Raw genomic sequence first — 24,333 nt, 5'->3', positions numbered from 1 at the left:
AGTCAGCTCTTCTCATCAGGTGGCCAAAGTATTGGAGCTTCAGCTGCAGCATCAACCCTGAATATTCATTGGAAGGACTGAGTATTCTTTTAGGATTGATTGATTTGATCTCCTTGCAGTCCAAGGGACTCTCAAGAGTCTTCTCTAACAGCACAGTTTGAAAGCATCAATTCTTTGGCACTCAGCCTTCTTTATGGTCCAACTCTCACATCTATACATGACTACTGGAAAAACCATAGCTTTGACTAGATGGACTTTTGTTGGCAAAGTGATTAACCTGAGTTACAGATGGCGAAACTGAGACTTGGAGAGGTTCCATGACCTGGCAAAAGACATACAATTTGGACGTGAAGGAGCTGGGGTTTGAAACCTTGGTTGTCTGACTCCGACACTAACACATGCTTCCTTTGTCTTATTTGGGTGTGTTTAACACCACTGGAATTCTTGGCTTTCCTTCTTTATTGACTGTGTTAGTTGGACAAGTTACCTAACCCTCTCATCCTTAGTATTTTTTACTTGTAAAATGGGAATTGATAGTGATGTCTACTTTAGAGAGTATTGTGAGGATTAAATGAAATAATATATGCAAATGCCTGAGCACAGTGTTGACACATAGTAGGTACTCAACAAGTATTGACTATACCATCAGGTAATCAACTAGTTCCCCCTTCTTGCTTTGGCTTCATTTCCAGTATTTTGCTATTACAAACAGGATTGCAGTAAATACCCTTGTATGGGTGTCATTTTGCACAACTTGAGTATGTCAGTTGGTCGGATTCCCAGAAGAGGAATCACTAGCACAAAAATACATGGATGTTGGGACTTCCCTGGTGGCCCAGTGGCTAAGGCTCTGTGCTGCCAATGCAGAGGGCCAATGCAGATTGGTATCGGGTTCAATCCCTGGTCAGGAAACTAGATCCTGCGTGCTGCAACTAAGAGCCGGTGCAGCCAAATACATAAGTAAATACATATTTTAAAAATAGGTAGGTGTCAAATTTCAAAAGAAAAAAGGTTGAGGGGTCTGAAATGATAAACATGAATATGTGGAAACACGAACAATTATGTAAGTGAGAAATGTATAATAGTGAAAGCTAACACTTTCATACTACTATCGTATAACACTACTATAGTAGACACTGTATGCGAGGCACTGTTCTAAGCCCTTTCTGTATATTAATTCCTTTAATTTTCGTAACAACCCTTTGAAGTAGGTATTATGATCCCAGTTGTATTAGTTGTCTATCACTGGACAATAATTTATGCCCAAACATAGCAGCACAAAACAGCACATATTTCTTATCTCACAGTTTCTGTGGGTATGGTATCAGGACACAGCTCAGCTGAGCCCTTTGGCTCAGGGTCTCCCATGAGGCTGCTGTTGTCGGGGCTGTGGTCCCATCTGAAGGCCCCACTGGGGAAGGATCCACTCCACCCTCATGCAGTCGTTTATAGGAGGATGCAGTTCCTTGTAGGCCTTTGAACTGAGGCCCTTGGCTTCTCACTGATGTTGGTGGGAGGCTGCCTTCAGTTCCTTGCTGTGAAAGCTTTCCCAGCATGGCAGCTTGCTTCATCAAGGCCAGCAAGAATCTGCTATCACAAGCGAAGTCACTGTTTTTTGTAAACTAGTCATGGAAGTGACATCACCGTTGTCATAGTCTTTTAGTTAGAAGTCTGTCACTGAGTTCAGCCCATACTCTGTGGTGGGGGGTGGAGGCTGAATCCCATAAGGGTGTGAATACCAGGAGCCATCTGAAAAATCTTCTTGCCATGCTCACTTTTCAGAAGAAGAAATGGATGCACAGAGAGGTTCAGTGATTTGCCCAGGCCACACAGCTAATGTCTGGGTCAGGGATTCAGACCTGGGTAGCGTGATTTCAGATTCCATGCTCTTAAATTCTGGGCTTTACAATTAACAGAATTGTTCACAGAAGGCTCAAAAGAAGGCTCAAAAGCTAACATAGCCGTTGTTTTAGCATGGTGGGTTCATAGTGCTGTTGCTTTAATATCACTGTTTTCATAATTTATAAAACGTGATTTTAAAATCGGGCATAGACTTTTCATTTTTTAAAATATTTATTTTTTGGCTGCCCAGGATCATAGTCGTGGCCCACGGGATTTTCGGTCTTTGTTGCAGCATGTGAACTTAATTGCGGCATGTGGGGTCTAGTTCCCTGATCAGGGATTGAGCCTGGGCCGCCTGCATTGGGAGTGCAGGGTCTTAGCCACTGGACCACCAGGGAAGTCCCTGGCACAGAATTTTTTAAAAGGAGGCTTCCCTGTACAGCCACCTCATGCAGAAAAGGCCTCACTGCTGAGAACTGGGCTTCAGATTGGACTGTAGAGCCCAGTCCCATGTGGGGAGGGGGACGAAGGCCTCATGTCCCCTCTCTGTCCCTTCACTGGCTGCTATAGTATTGCCAGACCTCAGTCATATGTAGTCAGCCAGGCGATCCCAGTTTCCGATGGACTAGCCTTTCATTGGGGAAGTTGATGGTGTCCCTGCTGGTAGCCACTAGCCCTGGACTCTCAGGCAGGCAGGATGCATGCTAGGGATGCCCAGGCCCCTGGGGGAAGCAGCATGGTTGTGGCCAGTTCCAGCTGCTGGGCTCTTCTGGCTTAACTGCAGTGTGCAGCAGATGCGTGGGTTGGCAAAGGCTCTGGTGCCAGACAGACCTGGAATCGTGTTCAAGCCAGTTCTGAATCTCACTAGCTATGTGTGCGTGATTGTGCTAGGTCACTTCAGTCATGTCTCACTCTTTGCAACCCTGTGGACTGTACCCCACCAGGCTCCTCTGTCCATGGGATTCTCCAGGCAAGAATACTGGAGTGGGTTGCCATGCCCTCCTCCAGGGGATCTTCTTGACCCAGGGATCGAACTGTCTCTTATGTCTCCTGCATTGGCAGGCCAGTTCTTTACCAGTAGCGCCACCTGGCAATGAGCCATTGGCAATTAATTTCCTGAGCTTTCCTTTCTTCTGCACAGTGAGTTTTGAGGATGGCATGAAATCACACAGGTTGCTGCAGTTTCCTATTGCTTCTGTAACAAATTACCACCAATTTGGGGGCTTAAAACAGCACAGACTTACTCTCTTACTGTTCTGGAGGTCAAAAGTCTGAGATCGGTCTCAGTGGTCTATAGCCAAGGTGATGACAGGGCTGGTTCCTTTTGAGGGTTCTGGCAGGAGAATCCAATTCCTTGACTTTTCAGCTTCTTAGTGGCCGCCCCCATTCCTTGGCTTGTGGACTCATCCTGCATCTTCAAAGGGTATCACTGTCATCTCAGCTTCCTCATCACATCATCTTCTCCTCACCTGTGGTCACATCTGCTCCTGACTCCCTCTTATAAGGACATGTGTGGTTACATCTAGAGCCTGCTTGTCTAACCCAGAATAACTCTTGCATCTCAGGATCCTCAATTTAACTACATCTGCGAAGCTCCTTTTGCCGTATAAGGTAACATTCACTGGTTCCAGGGATTTAGGATCTGGATATCCTTGGGGCCATTATTCAGCTGACCACATAGGTCAAGTGTCTGGCACATAGTTAGCACTTAGTAAACAGCAACTTGTTACTCTGCCTCCTGGTTAGAGACTGGGGGATGGGAAGGGGTGTCACATACCCACTCACACATGGTAAAGACTTCCCAGCTGGGCTGGTGATTCTTTTTCAAGAAGAGGAGAAAGGTCTTTGTAAAACATAATCTGGAAGAGTTCACCTCCGTGGCCTGGGGATTTCAGGCTGGGCGTCCAAGGTGGGGAGGTTCTGCTTAAGCTCTTGGTGAGTGGCATAGCCCCCCAGACTCAGAACCCATGCCCCTCCACTTCAACTAAAATCAACTTTTTAAAATTTTAAAACACTTGCATAGAGCTTTCTATGTGCCAGGTCCTACTCTACATACTTTATGTACAGTAATTCACTCTACAACTCTGTGAGGCAGGGACTATTCATCCCCACTTTACAGATGGAAAAAAAAAAATCAAAGTATAGAGAATTTATGTCACCCACTGTGAAAAAAACTGCTCTTAACCACCTCAAATACCAAAATATTTTAAAAAATCTGTTTATTTTTCCTATTTTTTTGTGCTGATGAAGCCATATTATGCTACATCTTTTAAAACATTATTTATTTGGCTGCACCAGGTCTTCACTGGGGCATGTGGGATCTAGTTCCCTGACTGGAGATTGAACCCCAGGCCGCCTGCATTGGGAGCACAGAGTTTTAGCTACTGGACCGCCAGGGAAGTCCTCTACTACATCTTTTATATATTTATAATATATGATATAAAAATAAGAAAATACAAATTATGAACATGTAGCTCACCACATGGGCTTTCTCCTGCCCTGCAACCTTCTGTTTCTGTTTGTTCTCAAAACTTTTCACCTTGTCTTATTTTTCCTACCAGATTCTAGGTCATTCCAGAGCAGGGGCCACTTCTGGCTTAATGTTCACGATAAAAATAATGGCCAAGTGACTTAACTTCACTGTGCCTCAGTTTCTTCATCTGTGAAATGGTTGTAGTGCCTGTCTCCTAGGGCAGTATGAACCCTTAGTTTATTTCCCATTTTTTCTTATTAGAAGTAGTCTTCCTTGATCTAAATGTAAAAACTGAACTATAAAACTCTGAAAAGAAAATATGGTCATAAGTTTTTGTGACCTTGGGTTAGGCAAATGCTTCTTAGATATGACACCATAAGTATAGGCAACAAAAGGAAAAATAGATAAATTGGGAATCATTAAGCTTAAGAACTTCTGTGCTTCAAAGGACACCATCAAGGAAGTGAAAAGACAATAGAATGGGGAAAATATTTGCAAATCCTATATTTGATAAGAGACTTGTATCTAGAATATATTGAGAACTTTTACACCTTAAAAAAATTGAAGATAGGCAAAGAATCTAAATATACATTTTTTTCCTAAGAAGATAACATAAATGGTGGTTAAACATTTAAAAACATGTTCAACATCATTAGCCATCAGGGAAGTACAGATCAAAACCACAATGAAATGAGCTTCACAAACCATTATGTGACTAAAATTTAAAAATGGATAATAATAAGTGTTGACAAGGATGTGGAGAGATTGGAACCCTCACATGTTACTAGAAGACAGTACAGTGGTGCACTCAATTCAGAACCAGTCTGAAAGCTCCTCAAAAGTTTAAAAAGAGTTACCACATGACCCAGCAATTCCACGCCTTGAGGTGTACACCCAGGAGAAATGAAAACATCCATCCATCCCCAGACTTGTACAGGAATATCCATAGTAGCATTATGCATGGCAACCAGATGGTGGAAACAATCCAAATGTCCTTCAGCTGAGGAACAGATAAACTAATGGTTTATCCACACACACAGTGGACCATTATTTGGCAATGAAAAGGGATGAAGTACTATACATGCTACAACCTGGGTGAACTTTGAAACAAAGTTTACATGACATATCCTGCTACAAGAATACCTACTTAAATACCAACCTGTTGGCAGTCCTTAGATTTTTGGAAGCGAATTGCTTGTAAACTCTGTTATGTTTCCAGTCAGTTCAGTCGTGTCTGAGTCTTCGTGGACTGTAGCTCGCCAGGCTCCTCTGTCCACGGGGATTCTCCAGGCAAGAATACTGGAGTGGGTTGCCATGCCCTCCTCCAGGGGATCTTCCCAATCCAGGGATCAAACCTGAGTCTCCTGTGTCTCCTGCATTGGCAGGCAGATTCTTTACCACTGAGCCACCTGGGGAGCCCCAAACATTGTTATAATAATAACCAAAACCGTAGCAATAATGATAGCTAATATTTGTTAACTGTGCAGTTTATGCTAAGCGCGTTTATGCCATCTCGTTTCAGACTCCCAGTAATTTTGTGAGGTAAATATTTTTAACCCCATTTCACAGTTGAGGAAACTGAGGCCAGAGAGCAAAAGTCAGAATGTGATGGACTGGCGCTTGTACCCTTGACCCTTCTGATGAGGGCCTTCCCAGCAGGGCTTAGCACATGTTTGCCAAAAGAATGCAGTCCTGGCAAGACTGGATGCTTGACTCCATCCCTGCTGGAGGGTAGGGAACTTTCTCTCAGGGAGCTATCTGGGCAGGTGGCTGGACACCCCAGCTGTGGTTTCTCTTTGAGTTTGCTCCGACTGTGATTGTTCTGGAGGAAAACAGCTACAGGCAGCCAGAGTCTGGGGCGAGGGCCTGTTTTGGGGGAAGGCAGGGCAGTGACTTCTGAAGCAGCCCCTCCTCGGGAAGATGCTTGGCCGCACTGCCCTTATCAGCCACTTCTGCAGCTTCAGAGAGGCTGGCAGAGGCCTGAGCTGAGGGCTCTGATTATCTGCCTCTGTCCCCCAAACCTTCCACGGGCTCCTTGTTCAGATGAATTTTTGAAAAAATTTTAAGTGAACAAATCAGTGACATTAAGTACTTCCAGGTTTTTGTTTCAGCCTTAAAAAAAACTGCTTCTCATATATTTTATTTATTTTTTAAAAAATTGTTTACTTGTTTGGCAGCATCAGATCTTAGTTGCAGCACATGGACTATTTCATTGCGTTGCGTGGGGGCTTCTTTCTCGTTGCAACTCTTGGGCATGTGAGATCTTAGTTCCCCGACCAGGAATGGAACACCTGTCTCCTGCATTGGAAGGCAGAGTCTTAACCACTGAACTACCAGGGAAGTCCCCATATATTTTATCAACAAGCACCTCGATGGCACTTCCTGTGTCCCAGCTCCTATTCTTAGGGCCATATGAGTGTTTATTCATTTATACTCCTTACACCATTTCTCCAGGGAAGGTGCTGTTATTATCCCCATTGTACAGATGAGGAGACTGGGGTTCAGGGGGCTCAGGCTTGCCTGAGAGCATAAGGAGCAGAGCCACGACCTACCAGAGCTGTCCCTTCTTAGCTGTGCCGCCATGTGGTTTAGCGGCTTTGCTCTGCCCCCACCGTCCATCTGCTGGTTTTCAGAGATGCTGCATAGTTGACTTGGCGGGGCTGCATTAGGCTGGGAGCTCCTCAGGTGCCTGCTGGATCTAATTTATCCCCATCCCTAGTACCAGCATGTGGAGGACCTGGTCCAGTTAGTACCAGGAAAGCACCAGCTCAGTGTAATGGGGACGAGCTTGGGCAGATAGACTTTCTAGCTGTGTGACCTTGAGAAAGTGACTTCACCTCTCTGAAGTCATGTGTGTAAAGGTGACCAAGGCACAGAACTGGGCACAAAGAGCTCAACCAATAGTAGACTAATATTATTAATTAGAATAGTAGGAGAGACCATTGTTGAGTGGATGCATTAGAACAGAGGTGGACAAACTTTTCCTGTAAACCACCAGATGGTAAATATTTTTGACCTTGCAGGTCATGGACTTCTGTGGCAACTACTTAGCTCTAGACAATAGTAAACAAATATGTGCGACTCTGTTCCAATAAAACTTTATTTATATGGACACACATTTAAATTCCATATAATTTTCACGTGTCATAAAATTACTATTTGTGTTTTTTTTCCACAACTTTAAAGAATATAAAAAGCATTCTTTGCTCACAGGTGATATAGAAACAGGCTGGATATGGCCTGTTACCCTAATTTGCTGACGCTTGCAACAGAATGTGAGTTCTACAAGGGAAATTTTAAAAACCTTTATTTATGTTCTTTGGGCTTCCCTGATAGCTCAGTTGGTAAAGAATCCGCCTGCAATGCGGGAGACCTGGGTTCAATCCCTGGGCTGGGAAGATTCCCTGGAGGAAGATTCCCTACCCACTCCAGTATTCTGGCCTGGAGAATTCCATGGACTGGAAAGTCCCATGGACGGAGGAGCCTGGTGGGCTGCAGTCCATGGGGTCGCTAGGAGTCTGACACGACTGAGCGACTTCACTTTCACTTTTCCTTTCATGCATTGGAGAAGGAAATGGCAACCCATTCCAGTGTTCTTGCCTGGAGAGTCCCAGGACGGGGGAGCCTGGTGGGCTGCCGTCTATGGGGTCGCACAGAGTCGGACACGACTGAAGCGACTTAGCAACAGCAGCAGCAGTAGCAGCATAGTCCGTGGGGTCACAAAGAGTTGGACACGACTGAGCGACTTTCACTTAATTACTTATGTCCTTTGGCTGTGCCAGGTCTTAGTTGTGGCAGGCGAGATCTTAGTTCCTGGACCAGGGATCAAACCTGGGCCCCCTGCATTGGGAGCATGGAGTTTTAGCAACTGGACCGTCAGGGAAGTCCCTCTACAAGGGATTTTTAGATGCTTGGCTTCCTGTCATAGCCACAGCACCCAGAAAAGTCCTAATGTATACCAGGCATTCCATAAAGTTGCATTAACTGAATAAATCTGGATGTCCAAGTAGGTCTGAAGCTGGCCCTTTAAGGCTGGAAGGTGGAAGGAGGGAAAGGAACATTCCAGATGGGGGAACAGCCAGAGCAGAAGAGTCAAGGGTACCTCCTGTGGGTGCCCTCGCTTTGGCCCAGTAAAGCCATCAGTGCTTGATGGAGACACCTGGGCAACGAGGCCAGCTATTCCGGGGTGATGAGGAGTCCAGGGTGGGGAAGGGAGGCAGGAGTTGGGGTCGACACCCTTGGGAGTGCTCGCACTGGGTTATGGCCCTGCCTCATCCCTGAGCCACCACCAGCCTTATTTTTAACCTGCTGACGAAAGAAAATCTGATGAAATCAAGAAGGGTGACTGATCCCTGCCCCACCCCCTGCCCTAGTTACTGCTCCTTCCCTTCTCTCCAGAAGGGGCAGAGCCATCCTGGGAGACCCTCCCCAAAAGCCCCTCCCCAAGCTGTCATAGGAAAAGAAATGATGCCTGCATTTCCCTAGCAGGCCCTGGATTCAGGGAGGGATCCTGGTGCTTAAAGGGAGACCCTCAAGGATCCTGGGTGGTTGAGCAGGCTGGGAACTGCCAAAGAGAGAGCTGAATGTTTCTCTCTGTCCAGCACACACTTCTCAAATTTTAATGAGCAGTGGAAGCAGCTGGAAGGCAACACAGATTCCTGGGCTCTTCCTGAGAAATCCTGATTCAGTGGATCTGGGGTGGAGCCCCCCCAATCTGCATTGGCAACAAGTGCCCAGATGACGAGGGGCTGGGGGCTGCATGGACCACACGTGAGTGCCACTGGACTAGAAGATAGCCTCTGGACTACAGCAGTTCAGCCTGCCCTTTACCTGGTAAGCTGCCAGATACACCCCATCAAAGCTGCTTCAGGCTGAGAATCTGGGTAGCCTTGAAGGCTGTGCTAAGCACTTTGGACTTTACTTTCAGCAAGATAGGAAGCCTTGCAGAGACTGTCAGCAAGAGGTGAGGCAAGCAAGCTGCATGTGATCGATTGTAAGGAGTGAGTCTGAAAGCAGGGAGGTTACAGAGGGGAGTGGGGGACCTGGCAGGAGGAGTCACGGAAAGATGGAGAATAGGCAGATTCAAGAGATACAGGGGGAGCAGGAGAGACAGAAGTTGGTGGTGGTTGTTTGTGAATATTGAAAGATGAGGGAGGGTGTAGGAGACACTGGGATTCCTGGCTTGAGGGCTAGGGAGCTGAGGGGCCATTCCTGGGATCAGAGGCATTGGAGCGGGGGCTGGTAAGGTATACAGTCAGTCATGGGTGCTTCCTTCAAATCCAGCAGCCTTTATTACCTTGCGCTGTGTGGCCATTCCCCTCTGATCCCTGTTCTGGTTGCCCTGGAGGGTCCACTGTTGATCCTCTAGAACCTTCCAGGACTCCGTGTGAAGACTGCCATTCTGGCCTGAGGAGTCCGTCCTGCAATGCAGCTTCCCAGCAAACAAGCCTCATCCAGCTCACACAACCAAAAAAGGACATTTTCTCAGTTTGAAGGTTTGCCCAGTCTTTTCCCTCCTCCCCCACCCAACCTGGGGTTTCAGGTTTCCAGGAAAGTGTCTCTGAAAATTTAGATCTTTGAATCACACATACCCATGTACAGACAAATGTGTGTCTGCAAATGCATGTACTACATTTTTTCTTTTTTTTTAGTTTTTAATTGAAGTATAGTTGATTTGCAATATCATGTAAGTTTCAGATGTGCAGCCCAGTGATTTGTATGTGTGTGTGTATATACTCTTTTTCAGATTCTTTCCCCTTATGGGTTACTACATAATATTGAGTATAGTTTCCTGTGCTATATAGTAGGCCCTTGTTGGTTCCACACTTGGTTTCAGTGTAACAAATATTATCTTTCTCCTTCTTTTTCTCCTCCTCCTTCTTCTCTACTGCTGCCAACACCCTCGTCAACACCATCATCATCACCATCACTATCACCACCACCACCATCATCGCCATCATTCAGCCCCATCCCGGGCTAAACACTTTCCCGTGTTACTTCTCAGCCATTTTCACAGCAACTCCAAGAGGGGAGAATTATCATCCTACAGACATAGAAACTGAGGCACAGAGAGGCAAAGCCACTCGCCCAGGGTCCTTGTAGGTCGGGACTAGGGGGAGGTGAGTGAGGTGAGTCGTACAAGTGCAGGGTCTGGATCTGGACTTTATTGACATTTTTTTCATAGCTTGTTCATCAAGGATTATCACTGCATTAATTTTGACTTTAAAAAATATTGCATTCAAGTACTATTTATCTGGATTACTGAGGTTTGTTTTTTTTTTGGTCAGCCCCCTAAATTTTGAACCTGAGGTGAATGCCTCATTTGCACCCTAGCCCCAACCATGGCCGAGCCAAAATTAGAATCCAGGGCTGCTGATTCCAAAACCATGCTCTTTATTCTCTGTGCTGCCCCCTTGCCCATACATGTATGTATGCATGCATTCTTTGATGTATTCTTTCATTCAGTATAATATTAGTTTCTTCAGTAAACATTACTGTGACAGTGGAGAGGGCAGGGGCTTAGAAACCAGACAGTTTTGGGTTTGAACTCCACTACTTATTATTATGTTGGCTGTACTGGGTCTCTAGTTGTGGTGCACAGGCTTCTCCTTGCGGTGAGTAGGGCTTTCTTGTAGACCACAGGCTCTAGAGCCTGCAGGGTCAGTAGTTCCTGTGTGTTTGGCCTAGTTGCCCAGCAGCATGTGGAATCTTAGTTCCCCGACCAGGGATAGAACCCATGTCCCCTGCATTGGAAGGCAGATTCTTAATCACTGGACCACCAGGGAAGTCCCCTGCTGCTTATTATTGAGTGACGGACAAACCTGTGACAAAAGGCACAGACTCTAGACTCAAGAAAGCCTTTGTTTGAAACCTTGCTTTCACTTGCTGGTTGGATAAATGGTAGGTGGGCTCCTTAAACCTTCTTGTGCCTTGGATTTCTCCTCTGTAAAGAGGGATGATGGTGATAACATGGGCCACAAAGAGTTACTGGGAAAGTTAAATGGGTTAATTTCTATAAAGCTCTTGGCATGTTGTAAATGCTTTGTAAATGTCAGCTGTTACTTGGCATCCTTGAGCAAGGTATTGCTCTGAGACTCAGTTTCCCTACCTGTGGAGTAGAGTCAGTAAACGTACTTCCCAGGCAGTTTTGAGGATTGCAAGGCATAATGTAGGCAAAAGACTTGGCACCTGGAGAGAGCTTAGTAAACTTCGTCTCTAGATGGGGCTCAATTCCGTGCTGGAGACACATGCAGATCAAATCCCCAAGGAAGTGACTCATCTGCCCATAGGGACACTGATTGGACCTTTCAGTTCCCCAAAGGCATGAAGCTCGTACCCCCTTTCAGGACCTTTGCACATGCTCTTCCCTCTGCCTGGCTCACTGTTCCAGCCTCCCTGCTGATGGGTCAATGGATGTGTCAGTTTCAGGTCTCAACTGTCACGTCTTCGAGGAAGCCTTGCCTGATCCCCCCCACCCAACCACTGATCTACATCAAGTCTTCCTGTTGGATGTTTTCATCGCATTCTGTACTCTTCCTTTATGGCGCTTCTTATAGTTGCACTTGATTGTGCTGTGCTTAATTGCTCAGTCATGTCCGACTTTGTGACGCGATGGACTGTAGCCCTGCAGGCTCCTCTGTCCGTGGGATTCTCCAGGCAAGAATATTGGAGTGGCTTGCCGTGCCCTCCTTCAGGGAATCTTCCTAACCCAGGGATCAAACCTAGGTCTCTTTGCATTGCAGGCAGATTCTTTACCGTCTGAGCCACTAGGGAAGCCCAAGAATACTGCAGTGGGTGGCCCATCCTTTCTCCAGGGGAACTTTGTGACTGGCATTGAACAGGGGTCTCTTGCATTGCATGCCGATTCTTTACCAGCTGAACTACCAGGGAAGCCCTTTTATTTGATTCAGTTCAGTTCAGTCACTCAGTCGTGTCCGACTCTTTGCGACCCCATGAATCGCAGCACACCAGGCCTCCCTGTCTGTCACAAACTCCCGGAGTTTACCCAAACCCATGTTTCTTTGGTTACATTATATTAAATAATTTCGGTTGTTTGCATCCAGCCCATCTCCTTCTTTTGAAAGGCGCTTGTCTTGCCCCTGGAATCTCAGCTCCTGGCCAACCACGGCACACTCTTCAGAGCAGCACAGGGTCTGGAATCATCTTGCCTGGGTTCAAAATCTCAGTTCCTGCACTTAGGGACTCTGTGACCTTGGGCAAGTTACCTGCCCTGCCTGTGCCTCAGTTTCCTTTTCTGTAAAATAGGGACAATAATAAGAACACCAGCTTCCTAAGGCATCATGATGATTACATGCTGCTGCTGCCAAGTCGCTTCAGTTGTGTCCGACTCTGTGCGACCCCATAGACGGCAGCCCACCAGGCTCCCCCGTCCCTGGGATTCTCCAGGCAAGAATACTGGAGCGGGTTGCCATTTCCTTCTCCAGTGCATGAAAGTGAAAAGTGAAAGTGAAGTTGCTCAGTCGTGCCCGACTCTTAGCGATCCCATGGACTGCAGCCTACCAGGCTCCTCCGTCCATGGGATTTTCCAGGCAAGAGTACTGGAGTGGGGTGCCATTGCCTTCTCCGGATGATTACATGAGATAATCTTTAATTTCTTTACATTGAAGCCCATGGCTAGTGGGGCTGCTAATATTTTCGCAGGTGCTTTTCCTAGTTAGGTTAGATTAACAGCTGAAATAAACATCCCCCAAATTTCAGGCGCTTAACGCAGTAGACATTTAAGGCTTGCTGAGTTTAATGTTTAAATTTAATGCTCAAATTTTGCACATTTAATATGGAACTGTGGGGGAGGCGGGCTTTGCTCTATGCAATAATCATTTGTGGACCCAAGTTCCTTCCACTGTGTTTCTTGACCCTGGGGGCCACAGGGGGGTTCTGTGGATGGAATTCAGCTTGTCTGTGAATCTGGATGCTGCCTTAGGTTAGATTCCCTAGAAGCTGAGTCTGAGATGAGAATTCTTGCACGGGCAATTTATGGAGCAGTTGCTCTCAGAAGCGAGGGGGAGTGAGAGAGGCAGAATGGAACATAGAATTAGCCAAGCAGGGATGTGTTCTGGAGTCCTGCTTCAACCTGATCCTGCGGAGGGCTCTGGAGCCTGAGTTGCTTCCTCTTGGGGCAAGAAGGGGCTGGCTGGTGTCCAGGAGTCATCGGTTATAGGCTCCCTGGGTTGGGGAGGGGTATGGACCTTTGGAACATGGTGGCTTCTATTGGTTGCAGTTCTCTGAGATAGTAGTGAGCCATCAGCAGTCAATTCAGCAGCCAAGGGCGGGTGCATTTGCCCAGTGAAGGGATCTGGACAGGGAAAACCACATCTCTATTTTTACTAACGTGTGACTGAAATTTAGCATTTTCTTCATTTATAGAAGTCGGCAATAAATCACAGTAGTATTAGCAGTATCTCTGACTGTCACTCATAGAAATCATGTATATTTTCATGCCACATTCCTGTTGTTGCATGTATCCTTGAAGTATCCTTTATGATAATCTATACTTTTAAATTATGGTGGTCAATAGGCCTGCTCGATATTTTGTTTAATGTGTTAATAAAGAAGAATATACATTATTACATTACAAATTTGTCCCATTAAATATTCTGGTGACAGTGTGTCAGTTTAATTGCATCTCTTTGTAATCCTGTGTAATTTATGCATTTTAAAACAGTATACCGAGAAAGGGTCCAGAGGTGTCACTAGATTGAAAAAATCTGTGACACAAATGAGGTTAAGTCCCCTGTTCTGGGGACTTGGCTTCTGCATTTTACCAGCAACAGGGGAGAAGAGAGAGGACACAGTGGATTACAGGACAGGTTTTGTGGACCAAGCCTGGAAATGGCATCATCCTGTCTTCCCACAATGCTTTAGCCAGTCACCTGACCACACCTACCCCCAGGGGAGGCGGGAAAATGTAGTCTGTCTGTGTGCCCAGAGAGAAGAGGAAATGGTCTGGGGAATGCAGGACAGCCTGGACCACAGGGCTTAATAAATATTCATTGACAGCCCGAGTGAATGAAGGTGTTGTCCAGGGTGTCTCTTTGTGGGTTGTGGAGGAAGGGCAGAGAGGGTTGGTCCTCTGGAGGGATCCTGAGACTCCACCATGTCATCTCCTTAGGACAAGCCACGCCAAGGCCAAAGCTGAGGCAGCAGAACAGGCTGCCCTGGCTGCCAACCAGGAGTCCAACATTGCCCGCACTTTGGCCAGGGAGCTGGCTCCAGACTTCTACCAGCCAGGTAGGGCCAGCCAGGGAGGGGACTGGCCAGGCCGGGGTGGGGGAGGCCTGCGGGGTGGGTGTGGGGAGGTGGACACCGTTTTCTTTGCTTGGTGGAAAGCTGAGATGCTCCAGTGGGTCCACACATGCCTGTGAGCATCTATGGGGCGTGGTGCAGGCATGAGATGGGATGAGTCAAGGGGACTCAGGCTGAGATTGGGGTGGTAATAACAGAGGCTCCTCTCTCTGGGAAATGAGGCTGCAGAGTGAGGAGGACCTCCTGGCTCTGATCCAGACTTTGCCCTTGAATAGAGTAGTGGGAGCCCATCAGGGTGGGCGACTGGTGCTCTCCACGTTGAAGGGTTTTTAAGGAGACCTAAGGGAGGCTGGATGCAAGACCTCAAGAGTGCAGATCTCTGCCCGGCAAGAGGAATTGTGCGTCCTATCACAGTGCGCCCCCTGCTGGCCCCAGGAAGAGCGACGCTGGCTGGCAGCCTCCACCTTGGGTGGCCATAGCAACAGTTGTCACCACGTGCCAGGTTCTGCGCTCAGCATTTTACAGGCATTCTTTTTCCACCCCATTAATCCTTCAGTTAGTATTTTTCTGAAATAGATATGATTAGGCCTGTTTTTCAGATAAGAGAATGTAAAGAGGCCGGTATGACCATAAAGAGCATAAACTCTGGAGCCAGACTTAGCCTGGGTGCCAGTCCCGGCTCCACTCTTGGTCAGCTGGGTGACTTTGGGCAAGGCATTTTACCTCTCTGAGCCTCCTTTTCTTCATCTGTGCAGTGGAGGCTAAACAATAGCATCCACCTCATAAGGTTATTCAAAGGAGTAAATGATTTGGTATTGGGGAATGGCTTAAAAACAGTGCTTTTGGCACCTGGTGGCTGCATGTCCGTACTGGCTGAGTACGTCCACGAGACTCAGCGGGGCTGGAGCGGCTTGCCCAGGGTCACCCAGTGCGGCGACCCGGCTTCGAATCCCGCCTCCCTGTGTGGTCCCCCGGCAGGTCCGGAGTATCAGAAGCGCCGGCTGCTCCAGGAGATCCTGGAGAACTCGGAGAGCCTGCTGGATTCCCCCGACCGGGGCCCCGGCGCCGCGGGCCTCCCACAGCGGCTCCGCGAGAGCCCGGAGCTGCACGAGCGGGAGACCCCGGCGCCCGAGGGTGGCCCCCGGTCGCCGGCCGGGACGCCCCCGCAGCCCAAGCGGCCCCGCCCGGCCGCGGCGTCCAAAGATGGCCTGCTGAGCCCGGGCGCCTGGAACGGTGAGCCCGGCGGTGGCGGCGAGGGCAGCCGGCCGGTCACGCCGTCCGACGGCGCGGGTCGCCGCAGCCCCGGCCGGCCGGCCAGCGAACGCATGGCCATCGAGGCGCTGCAGGCGCCCCCCGCGCGGCCGGAGGAGCCGGAGGTGGCGCTGTACCAGGGCTACCACAGCTACGCCGTGCGCACCGCGCCGCCCGCGCCGCCGCCCTTTGAGGAAGAGCCCGAGGCCCCCGCCGCCGACTCCGCGGCCCCGTCCCCGGCCGCCGCCGCCGCGCCCCCACCCCGAAGCCCCGCGCCGGCGCCCGAGAGCCCCGTCAAGCTGGAACCCAAGCCCATCGTGCCCAAGGCCGAGCCCAAGGTCAAGGCCCGCAAGACGGAGGCCCGAGGGCTGACCAAGGCCGGGGCCAAGAAGAAGGGTCGGAAGGAGGCCGCGGCGGCGGCAGAGGTCGAGGTGGAGGAGGTGAGGCTGCTGGTGGAAGTGGGGGGTGGGGGCGGGGAGCTGGAGGTGGGATTCGGGGGGCAGATGACCGGGGGGCCAGGGTGATGGCACAGGACAGGGCAGGGGGGAAACCCCTGCGGGGATGTGGGCTTAGTTAGGTGCAGCCTGACCCAGGGTTACAGGGCAGGGTGCCCCCACCTTGGGCAGAGGCTGGTCTCCGTATGGTTGTCTGGGCGCTCCTTTGGAGGAGGAGACTGGGAGTCCCAAGCAGCTAGGCTGTGGGCTGCCCCTATTTATGAGGGATCTAGGCTGGGCTCCAGTGGCCTCTACTACAACGGTGTAGCAGAGAGGGCTTTGGGGGATGGAGCAGGGGCCCATTGGGGGGGGTGGGGCCCATTGGGGGGGGTGGGTCCCGGCCCTCTGGACTTGTTATGGGTGCCGGGGGCTACAGTGCCAAAGACTGAAGCTGGGCTCCGAGGGACTGAGAGATGCAGCCGAGTTCTTGGATTCCAGTCCCAACTCTGCCTGCTGTGTGCCCTAGGATACGTTCTTGACCCTCTCTGGACCCTGAGCTGTTTGGTTAATTATTTCCTCCAAGAATCCTTCCAGCTCAGATGGTCTGTCCAGGTGCTGGACACCGCGGAGGGTCGGGGTGGGGGAGTGTGCTCTTCTGGGGACTCAGGCAGCCTGTCTCCGCTGTTCCCAGGTCCCCAACACCGTCCTCATCTGCATGGTGATCCTGCTGAACATTGGCCTGGCCATCCTCTTCGTTCACCTCCTGACCTGACCTCGTCCCCCAGGTGCGGCCGGGAGGAGGGGACGGCAGTCTCTGGGGAGGAGAGTAAGGGCCTGCTGGGTGACCGTCCTGTGGCCCATCCCCCAGCAGGAACGGGGACCCAAAGTGTGGGTTTGAGAGATCATCTCTCCCCAATACACACATGCACGCACACGCGCGCGCGTGCACACACACACACACACGCATGCACCCTCATTGGCTCAACATACACAGAACACTGGATCTCTGTCAGGTGAACACTGGGGGCTTCATTCATTCATTCCTAACTCATCATTCATTTGTTGTTGTGGTTGTTTAGTCCCTAAGTCACGTCCAACTCTTTTGTGACACCACAGACTGTAGCCCGCCCGCCGCCTCTGTCCATGGGATTTCCCAGGCAAGAGTACTGGAGTGGGATGCCATTTCCTTCTCCAGCGGATCTTCCCTACCCAGGGATTGCATTTCCTGCATTGGCAGGTGGATTCTTTACCACTGAACCACCAGGGAAACCCATTTAACCACCTTTCCTGAGCACCTGCTCTGCTGGGGATAGGGACACAGCAGGGACACATTCCTGCCCTAAGAAATGAGGTGAACGTGGGAGTAAACCTTTAACTTATGGCTCATTATGTAAAAGTCTTGCAGTTTAAACATTAAACAAAATAGTTCCTGACTCCTCCCCACAGACCCCCGAAAGTCTAGACTGAGGTCGCCTGGGATGGCCGGATCCTCTTCCTCTGTCCTCCGGTTCTCTCTTGCTTGCACTCTCCACCCCCCTCCCTTAGTCCTCTTCCTGAACCCTGCTTTCAGTCAGTTGGCTCCATCAGTTGGTCTTCTCCCTGTGGTGGAGCTCAGGGCCTGGGTAAGGTCCGGTGAAAAGGAAGTGGGCAGGGCTGGGGTGAAGGAAAGTGGCCCTCGCTGGTCTTAGGGTGAAGTATCCACGTGCGTGCATGCTAAGTCGCTTCAGCTGTGTCCGACTCTTTGTGATCCTGTGGACCAAAGCCCTCCAGGCTCCTCTGTCCATGGGATTCTCCAGGCAAGAACACTGGAGTGGGTTACCATGCCCTCCTCCAGGGGATCGTCCCGACCCAGGGATCCAACCTATAGTCTCTTAGGTCTCCTGCATTGGCAGGCGGGTTCTTTACCACTGTTGCCACCTGGGAAGCCCGAAGTAGCCACAAGGCAAATCAAATCTTTCTCCTACTAGGACCAGCCTTTACACTGTAAATCCTGTGCTTAGTGCTGCTAACAAGAGTTTCTGCCTCTTGCCTTGTTCGCCTCAAAGATCCCCTCCCTTGACTCTAGCTTAGTGTGGGCTGGAGGTTCCTACTCAGTCCCAGAGGAGAAGGAGAAGGGTAAATAGCCAGTGACAGTATTAGCCTGGTAAGTGCTGCCCTGGGAGTGGATACTGGCCCCAATGGGGTCCATGTTTCCTAGGGGATCTGGGAATGGTTGCAACGGGGACTGCCAACTTCCTGACCTGAAGGATGGTGAGGGGTGAGCCAGATGGCAGTGAGGGAGGGGAGGAGAGAAGGGCAGAGTGTACCAGGCAAAAAGAACAGGCAGAGGCAGCCTCCAGCAGGGCCTTGCATGGGCCAAGGAGGGGCCTCTGGGACTTGTCTCTGGTCCCACTGAGTCAGAGCCCAGGGCCAAGGCTGCTCTGGGTGCTTGCAGAGGTGGGGATGGTGCTAGTGATAGAGATCTTGCCCAAGAGAGGATCAGGCCTGCGTCTTGAACCCTGCCTGGAGCCTGGCTCAGCCTCGCCCCCACCCCCCACCCCTGCCTTCCTCTCTCCTCCATCCTTCCCTCACCTGGACCTCTTTTCTTCTCTTTGCAGAGCCAGGTGTTCCTGCTGAGGATGCATGGACCCATCTTTTGCAGTGCCAGGCAGGGTGGCTGAGGAGGACTGGACCTGGATGCTGAGGGTCCACTCGCATCCACACCACAAATGCTTAAGGAGGCTTCCCATGGCACCTGCCAGATGGCAGGCGGTGCCCAGAGGAAGAGAAAAGTGCTGGGCACCCTCCAGGAGCTCTCTGCCCAGCGGCAGGGAAAGCCCTGAAAGAAGAGCCCTGGTCTTGAACTCCCCTATCTGCTCCATCCCCCATCCCCATCCACTCCCTCACCTCTACCCCTACCCTAGGTCACCCCCTCCCCAGGCTTTTTTTGTGTGTTTTGGGAGGAGTCACCAAACCAGGATGTTAAATCCCAGCCTCCTCCTTCCTACCCTCCCTCTCTTTATTTTAAACTTCTGAGGCCTCCCAGGCAAGCGGAGGAAGTGACTGAGATCCCCATGGTGGGCCTCGGAGGGTGAGGCTCTCAGCCCACCAGCCCTTCCTGTCTCAGTCCTGACCCCTCCCATACTCTGTCCCTTGCTTTCAGATGCTCAGGATGACAATAGAGGAAATGGACGTTTTCTGTTTGAATATCCCAGAATACAGTGCTTCTGTCTCCTCCCACCAATCCAGTTAGCTTCCCTCTGGACCAGCAGGAGAGGGGGAGACATGAAGGTTTGGGACCTTTGGCTGGGAAGCCGCTGACCAGGTGGCCAGGGGGTGGGAGGGTGTGGGGAGAAGGGCTGAGGGGCAGGTAAGATGGTCCTGGTTCTGAGGGCGCCTGAGCCTGGGGCTGGCATCACACGTGGTGGCTTCGAGGATGCTGAGGGTGAGGAGAGGTTGCCCTACAGGAGCCTTGAGGCCGGTGAGATAAAGCCCCAGGGATGCCCCATGAACTGGTTTGTCCGCTTCCGCTCCCAGGGGCCACTGTGGGCTTGGCGGGGGGGGGGGGGGGGGGGGGGGAGCGCCTGAGCATGGAAGCTCAGGCAGCTTTCGCTGGGGCAGACTCTCAGGCCGATGCTGAAGACAGGCTGCTTGTCAGCCAGTGTGTCCCAGGGAGAGGGGGGCAGGTGTGGGGTTCCCACTGGGTGCCGTCTGTGATAAGCTCCTTGGCTTGCTTGGCAGGAGACAGTCTTTGCATGTACCCCCTTTCCGATGTGCTGTGTACCATGCTGGTTTCTTCGGTCCCTGGTGCTGGCTGGGGGTAGATGGGGGCTGACGGCTGTGGCCTCGGACCCGGGGAAGGATGGAGGGCCAGTGGTCCAGGCCCCTTTGAGCCGAGAGGAGGACGTGACCAGGACATCTAAACTGAGCTGACGGGGAGCAGCTGCTTTTCTGTCTTTGTTTCTCTGCTCCTTGGGGGCTGGGGGGGGGGTAGTCTGGCCTCCCCCCCGGCTTGCTGTTTGACCTGAAGTTTGTTTCTGACGGGGTCCACTTTCCCTTCCTCCCTCAATACTTGGGAACCTTTCCTCCGGCTCCACGCTTACTGTTTCAAGCACCGCTGGGGCCTCGAGGTTGTTGGACTGCATTTCTGCCGAGAGGAGCCTGTGGGTTCTGCCATCCTCCAGGGGCTCTGCCGTCGTGTGTGGGCTTTTCTGGACAACTTGCGCAAGAGGTGGGTGGGCTGGGGGCACTGCTCAGGGGAGACAGGCTCCAGGCCTGGGTTCTGAGGTCACTGTCCGGGGTCTTTGGTCTGGCTCAGGGTTGGGGATTAACCTCTGGCTGCCAGAACTCCTGGGTGGGGCCTTGTTTGGGGGTTGGTATTTGGGGTGAAGGTTCAGGAAGCTGCCGTCTGTGCAATAATAAACTTGCATCTGCTCACAGGCTCTGCCTGGGCTGTGGGGTCTGCTTGTGGGCTCAGGACGGGGGACTGGTCGAAGGAGGAGGAGGGAAGCCGAGGACCCTGGGTCATGCTGGGTCAGGCCCTGGCTCTCTCTTACAGTTTCCGTAATACCTCCTGTGTGTGTGCCTGCTCAGTCGTGTCCGACTCTCTGCAACCCCATGGACTGTAGCCCACCAGCTTCCTCTGTCTATGGGATCAGCTCGGCAGGAATACTGGAGTGGGTTGCCATTTCCTCCTCTAGTGGATCTTCCCAACCCAGGGATCGAACCCACGTCTCCTGCGGCTCCTGTGTTGGTAGGCAGATTCCCCTGGAAATTCCTCCTGGGGGTGGCTGAAAGGCTTCAGTCCTGAAAGGGGCTCCCCAAAGACCACAGACCTTCTAGGGCAGACCCTGGGTTTGTCAAACCAACTTCTAAAAGATTCCCTGAGCAATGTATAGCAAAAGAGCCTGCCTTTTCAAAAAATCTTTGGCCACCCACCCGGCGGAATCTTAGTTCCCCAGTCAGGGATGGAACCTGTGCCCTCTGCTTTGGGAGTCTTAACCACTGGACCTCCAGGGAAGTCCCGAAAGAGCCTGCCTTTTGAGATTGGCCTCCCTGGGCTCTAGTCCTGTTTAGGATACTTATTTCACTTCTCCGAGCCTTAATTTCTCATCTAGAAAACAGAGAAAATACTACTACTACCTCCTGGGGTTGTAGTGAGGATAACTTTAAATATTGAAGCTTAGGTAAAGCCCAGCAATTGAGGGCGGTGAGAAGTGCAGACTCCCCATTTTGGGGTTATTACTGCTGTTGACCTGAAGTACAGTCATTAGCCCTCTCACAAGCCTCTTGCGTTTTGATTGAGACCCCAGAAACGTCGAAGGGGTGGAGATGATTTGGGCTCCTGTCAGAAAGTCTCAGAGTGTTTCAGTCAAAGGAAGGACCTAGAGGCCATCATCATACTCTCCAGAGGCTTAGACAAGAGAAGAGGCTTGCCTAGGGTCACACAACAAGCCAGGGCTGGGAAAGCAGTTATCTTGACTTGTTTTTGAGGATGAGTCAAGCCAACAGCCCCCATGAGATAGTTGGAGTCACCTCACTAGTCAGTAGGCTTGAGTTTAGGCAGGTTCCGGAGTGCTTCAGTGCTCAGGAGTCCTGGCTCTCTGCCCAGCGTCATCAGTGACTTACTGCATGCCAGATACCCCCCTCTTTCTGGGCCTCAGTTTCCTCTTTTGCCATGGAGACCGTCATCCCTGCCCCGTTGCCCTCTTCACAGGTATCAAGGTTGTGAGCATCCGATGAGGTAGATCATGAGTGATAAAGAGGTTGGCAACACCCTGGAACAATCCAGGGATCCCAAAGAAGGATGGGCTTGGAGGCACCACAGTGGGGACAGAGCGGGTAGGAGGGAGGTGTCCCACTCTGCAGAGGTTTGAATAAAGTGCACTAGAGAAGCGGGGGTGGGCAGCCAGCCCAGCTGGGGGGATTTGCAGACTGGCCTTGTGTGTGTGTGTGTGTAAAGTGGGAGTGTGGGGTGAGGGGGCAAGCGGATGACAGCCTTCGAATCCCCTTGAATGGTTTGGGGGAGAAAGCTCATTCCAGAGCCGGCTGGAACGTCGGAGTCAGGTAAGGTTGGTTGGAGTCGGGTGCCCCCTGGGGGCTGCAGCGCAGCACGCAGCCTGGTGGGTCCCCTTTTCAGCCTTGGCCATTGACACCTCTAGAAGTTTGTCTGCTTCTGCCAGGTTCAAGATCCTTTTAAGGTGTCTTGTGCCATAAGGGAATTTAAAACCACCTCGTGGACGTTAACCAGGGCCTGTGATTATTACCACTGCCTTGGAGTCTTGGCAGGACTCTTCTAGGGCAGAAAAAAAGATGAGGGGCCTGGGAGCTGTGGGATGCAGATGAGGGATTTGTGGCAAGATGAAATTTTTCATAATTTCTGATGAACCCACAAAGGAGCTGACTGTGCTGGGAGAGATAAAGGCCCAGATGATGACTTTTGGCGGCCTCAAGCCTGAAAAAGTTCTATGGTGCACCCTCAAATATGTAGCTCAAAATAAACACAATACCAAAATTGTAAAACACAAAACTTGCATGTATGCTGAAATTCAAATAGCTCATTTTTTTCTTTGTCCAAAAGACTGTCTGTGGAGGTGAAACTTCTCTCTCATTAGTGCTTCTTGGCCATACAGCACCTCCTCTGAAAGCGAGCAGATTACTTCCTTCAAGGTCAGCTTCATCAATGTGAGCTGTTACCCTATTCTTATTTCTCCACTTGGCAGTGGGACAGGATGCTCAGGGAGCAAGTGGAGGCTCCTCTTCCTCGTTTTCCGGTTGGAAGGGGCTTCTGTTTCCCAGAAAAAGAGCCCAGGACCTTGTAATAGGTGTGAGCAGGAATGGAAACAGAAGCAAGGCTGACATGGGAGAAACTGTTTCAGAGGGGGCTGGAAGTGGGGAGACCCTGTGGTCTGAGCCCCGGTCTTGCCACGGGCCCTGCAGTGGGGAGGTGTGGAGAGTGGAGGGGGTAGTCTCTCACCCTAGGCTTCTGATTTCTGGTCACCTTGGCCTACATGGGCTTGTAGTGGGGCTCCCAGCCAGAGACTGAGGTCAGGCCACAGCTGTGAAGGCACCAAATACTAGCCATTGGACCAGTGATCGGGCTTCCCCAGTGGATCAGATGGTAAAGAATCTGCCTGCAATGCAGGACACCTGGGTTCGATCCCTGAGTCAGGAAGATCCCCTGGAGAAGGAAATGGCAACCCACTCCAGTATTCTTGCCTGGAAAATCCCATGGACAAGAGAAGCCTAGCGGGCTACAGTCCACCAGGTCACAAAGAGTTGGACGCGGCTGAGTGACTGAATACACATACAGACTAGTGATGATTGACAAGGCCCTGGCCCTTTGTCTTGGCTGAAAAATAATTCCAACAAAGATGGAAGATAGTGAAACAAATGAAGTACTTATTAGAAGGGAAAAAAGAGTACTGTATTTGTGGATAGATACACAGGCAGACTCAGTTGCAGAGTGGCACCCTCATGGCTGTTTAAATCACTTAACATGGAGCATTTCTTCCAGTTTTCCCTTGGCTAATTGTTGTCATTTGCCTGGTTCCTATTTGGTATATCTCAGGATCCTCCCATGTGTGCACATGCATCTCTTAGCCAAGAGGGATTCTGCTGAAGAAGCCTGTGGGTAGCTTGGCATCAGCATCACTCCACTTTTGACCTCTAAGAACCCTTTCTGCGCATGTGTAGTCAGGGAGGTCTCGACATCGAGAATGAGAAATATGTGATTTGTTATCTTCTGTCTGGGCAGGGCCCAGCCTCCTCTCTCAATTGTCCTGCCATTCTCATCTTGGAAGTATCGGTCCACAGGGGACGAATCTCCAATTGCTTTCCCCTGGGTGCAGGGGCATCTACCTCCTGCTTCACTCCTTACCTCTGGACTCTGAGAAGGAAGGAATTCCCCTCTCCAGGCATAACAGCAAATGGGGTGGAGGGTGTGTGTGGAGCGAGCGGGAAGAGGTAATGACCACACAAAGTGTCTCCCAGGCCCCTCTGGTCTGGGAGGCAAGAAGCTGGTTCATTCATCCTCACCTGGGCATTTGACACAAGGATATTAGTTATCCTTCCAGGGGAGTTTTCACTTGA

General features: G+C 50.6%; 1 protein-coding gene across 1 annotated transcript in view; it reads left to right on the top strand.

The window, feature by feature from the left end:
- The window catches only part of JPH2 (junctophilin 2), a 68,876-nt gene extending 48,193 nt beyond the window's left edge, over positions 1 to 20,683 (top strand). The window contains exons 3-6 of the mRNA XM_081557006.1: positions 14,445 to 14,563; positions 15,557 to 16,269; positions 16,955 to 17,048; positions 18,861 to 20,683. Of these exons, the coding sequence (XP_081413132.1) occupies positions 14,445 to 14,563; positions 15,557 to 16,269; positions 16,955 to 17,035 (913 nt within the window). The 3' untranslated portion in view covers positions 17,036 to 17,048; positions 18,861 to 20,683. The remainder of the gene's footprint in view (positions 1 to 14,444; positions 14,564 to 15,556; positions 16,270 to 16,954; positions 17,049 to 18,860) is intronic.
- The last annotated feature ends 3,650 nt before the right edge of the window (positions 20,684 to 24,333 follow it).

The sequence above is a fragment of the Giraffa tippelskirchi genome, chromosome 13 (genome assembly GCF_054371585.1).
Source record: "Giraffa tippelskirchi isolate mGirTip1 chromosome 13, T2T-mGirTip1v1.2.pri, whole genome shotgun sequence".
NCBI lineage: Eukaryota > Metazoa > Chordata > Mammalia > Artiodactyla > Giraffidae > Giraffa > Giraffa tippelskirchi.
This window is presented reverse-complemented; position numbering and strand designations above follow the sequence as displayed.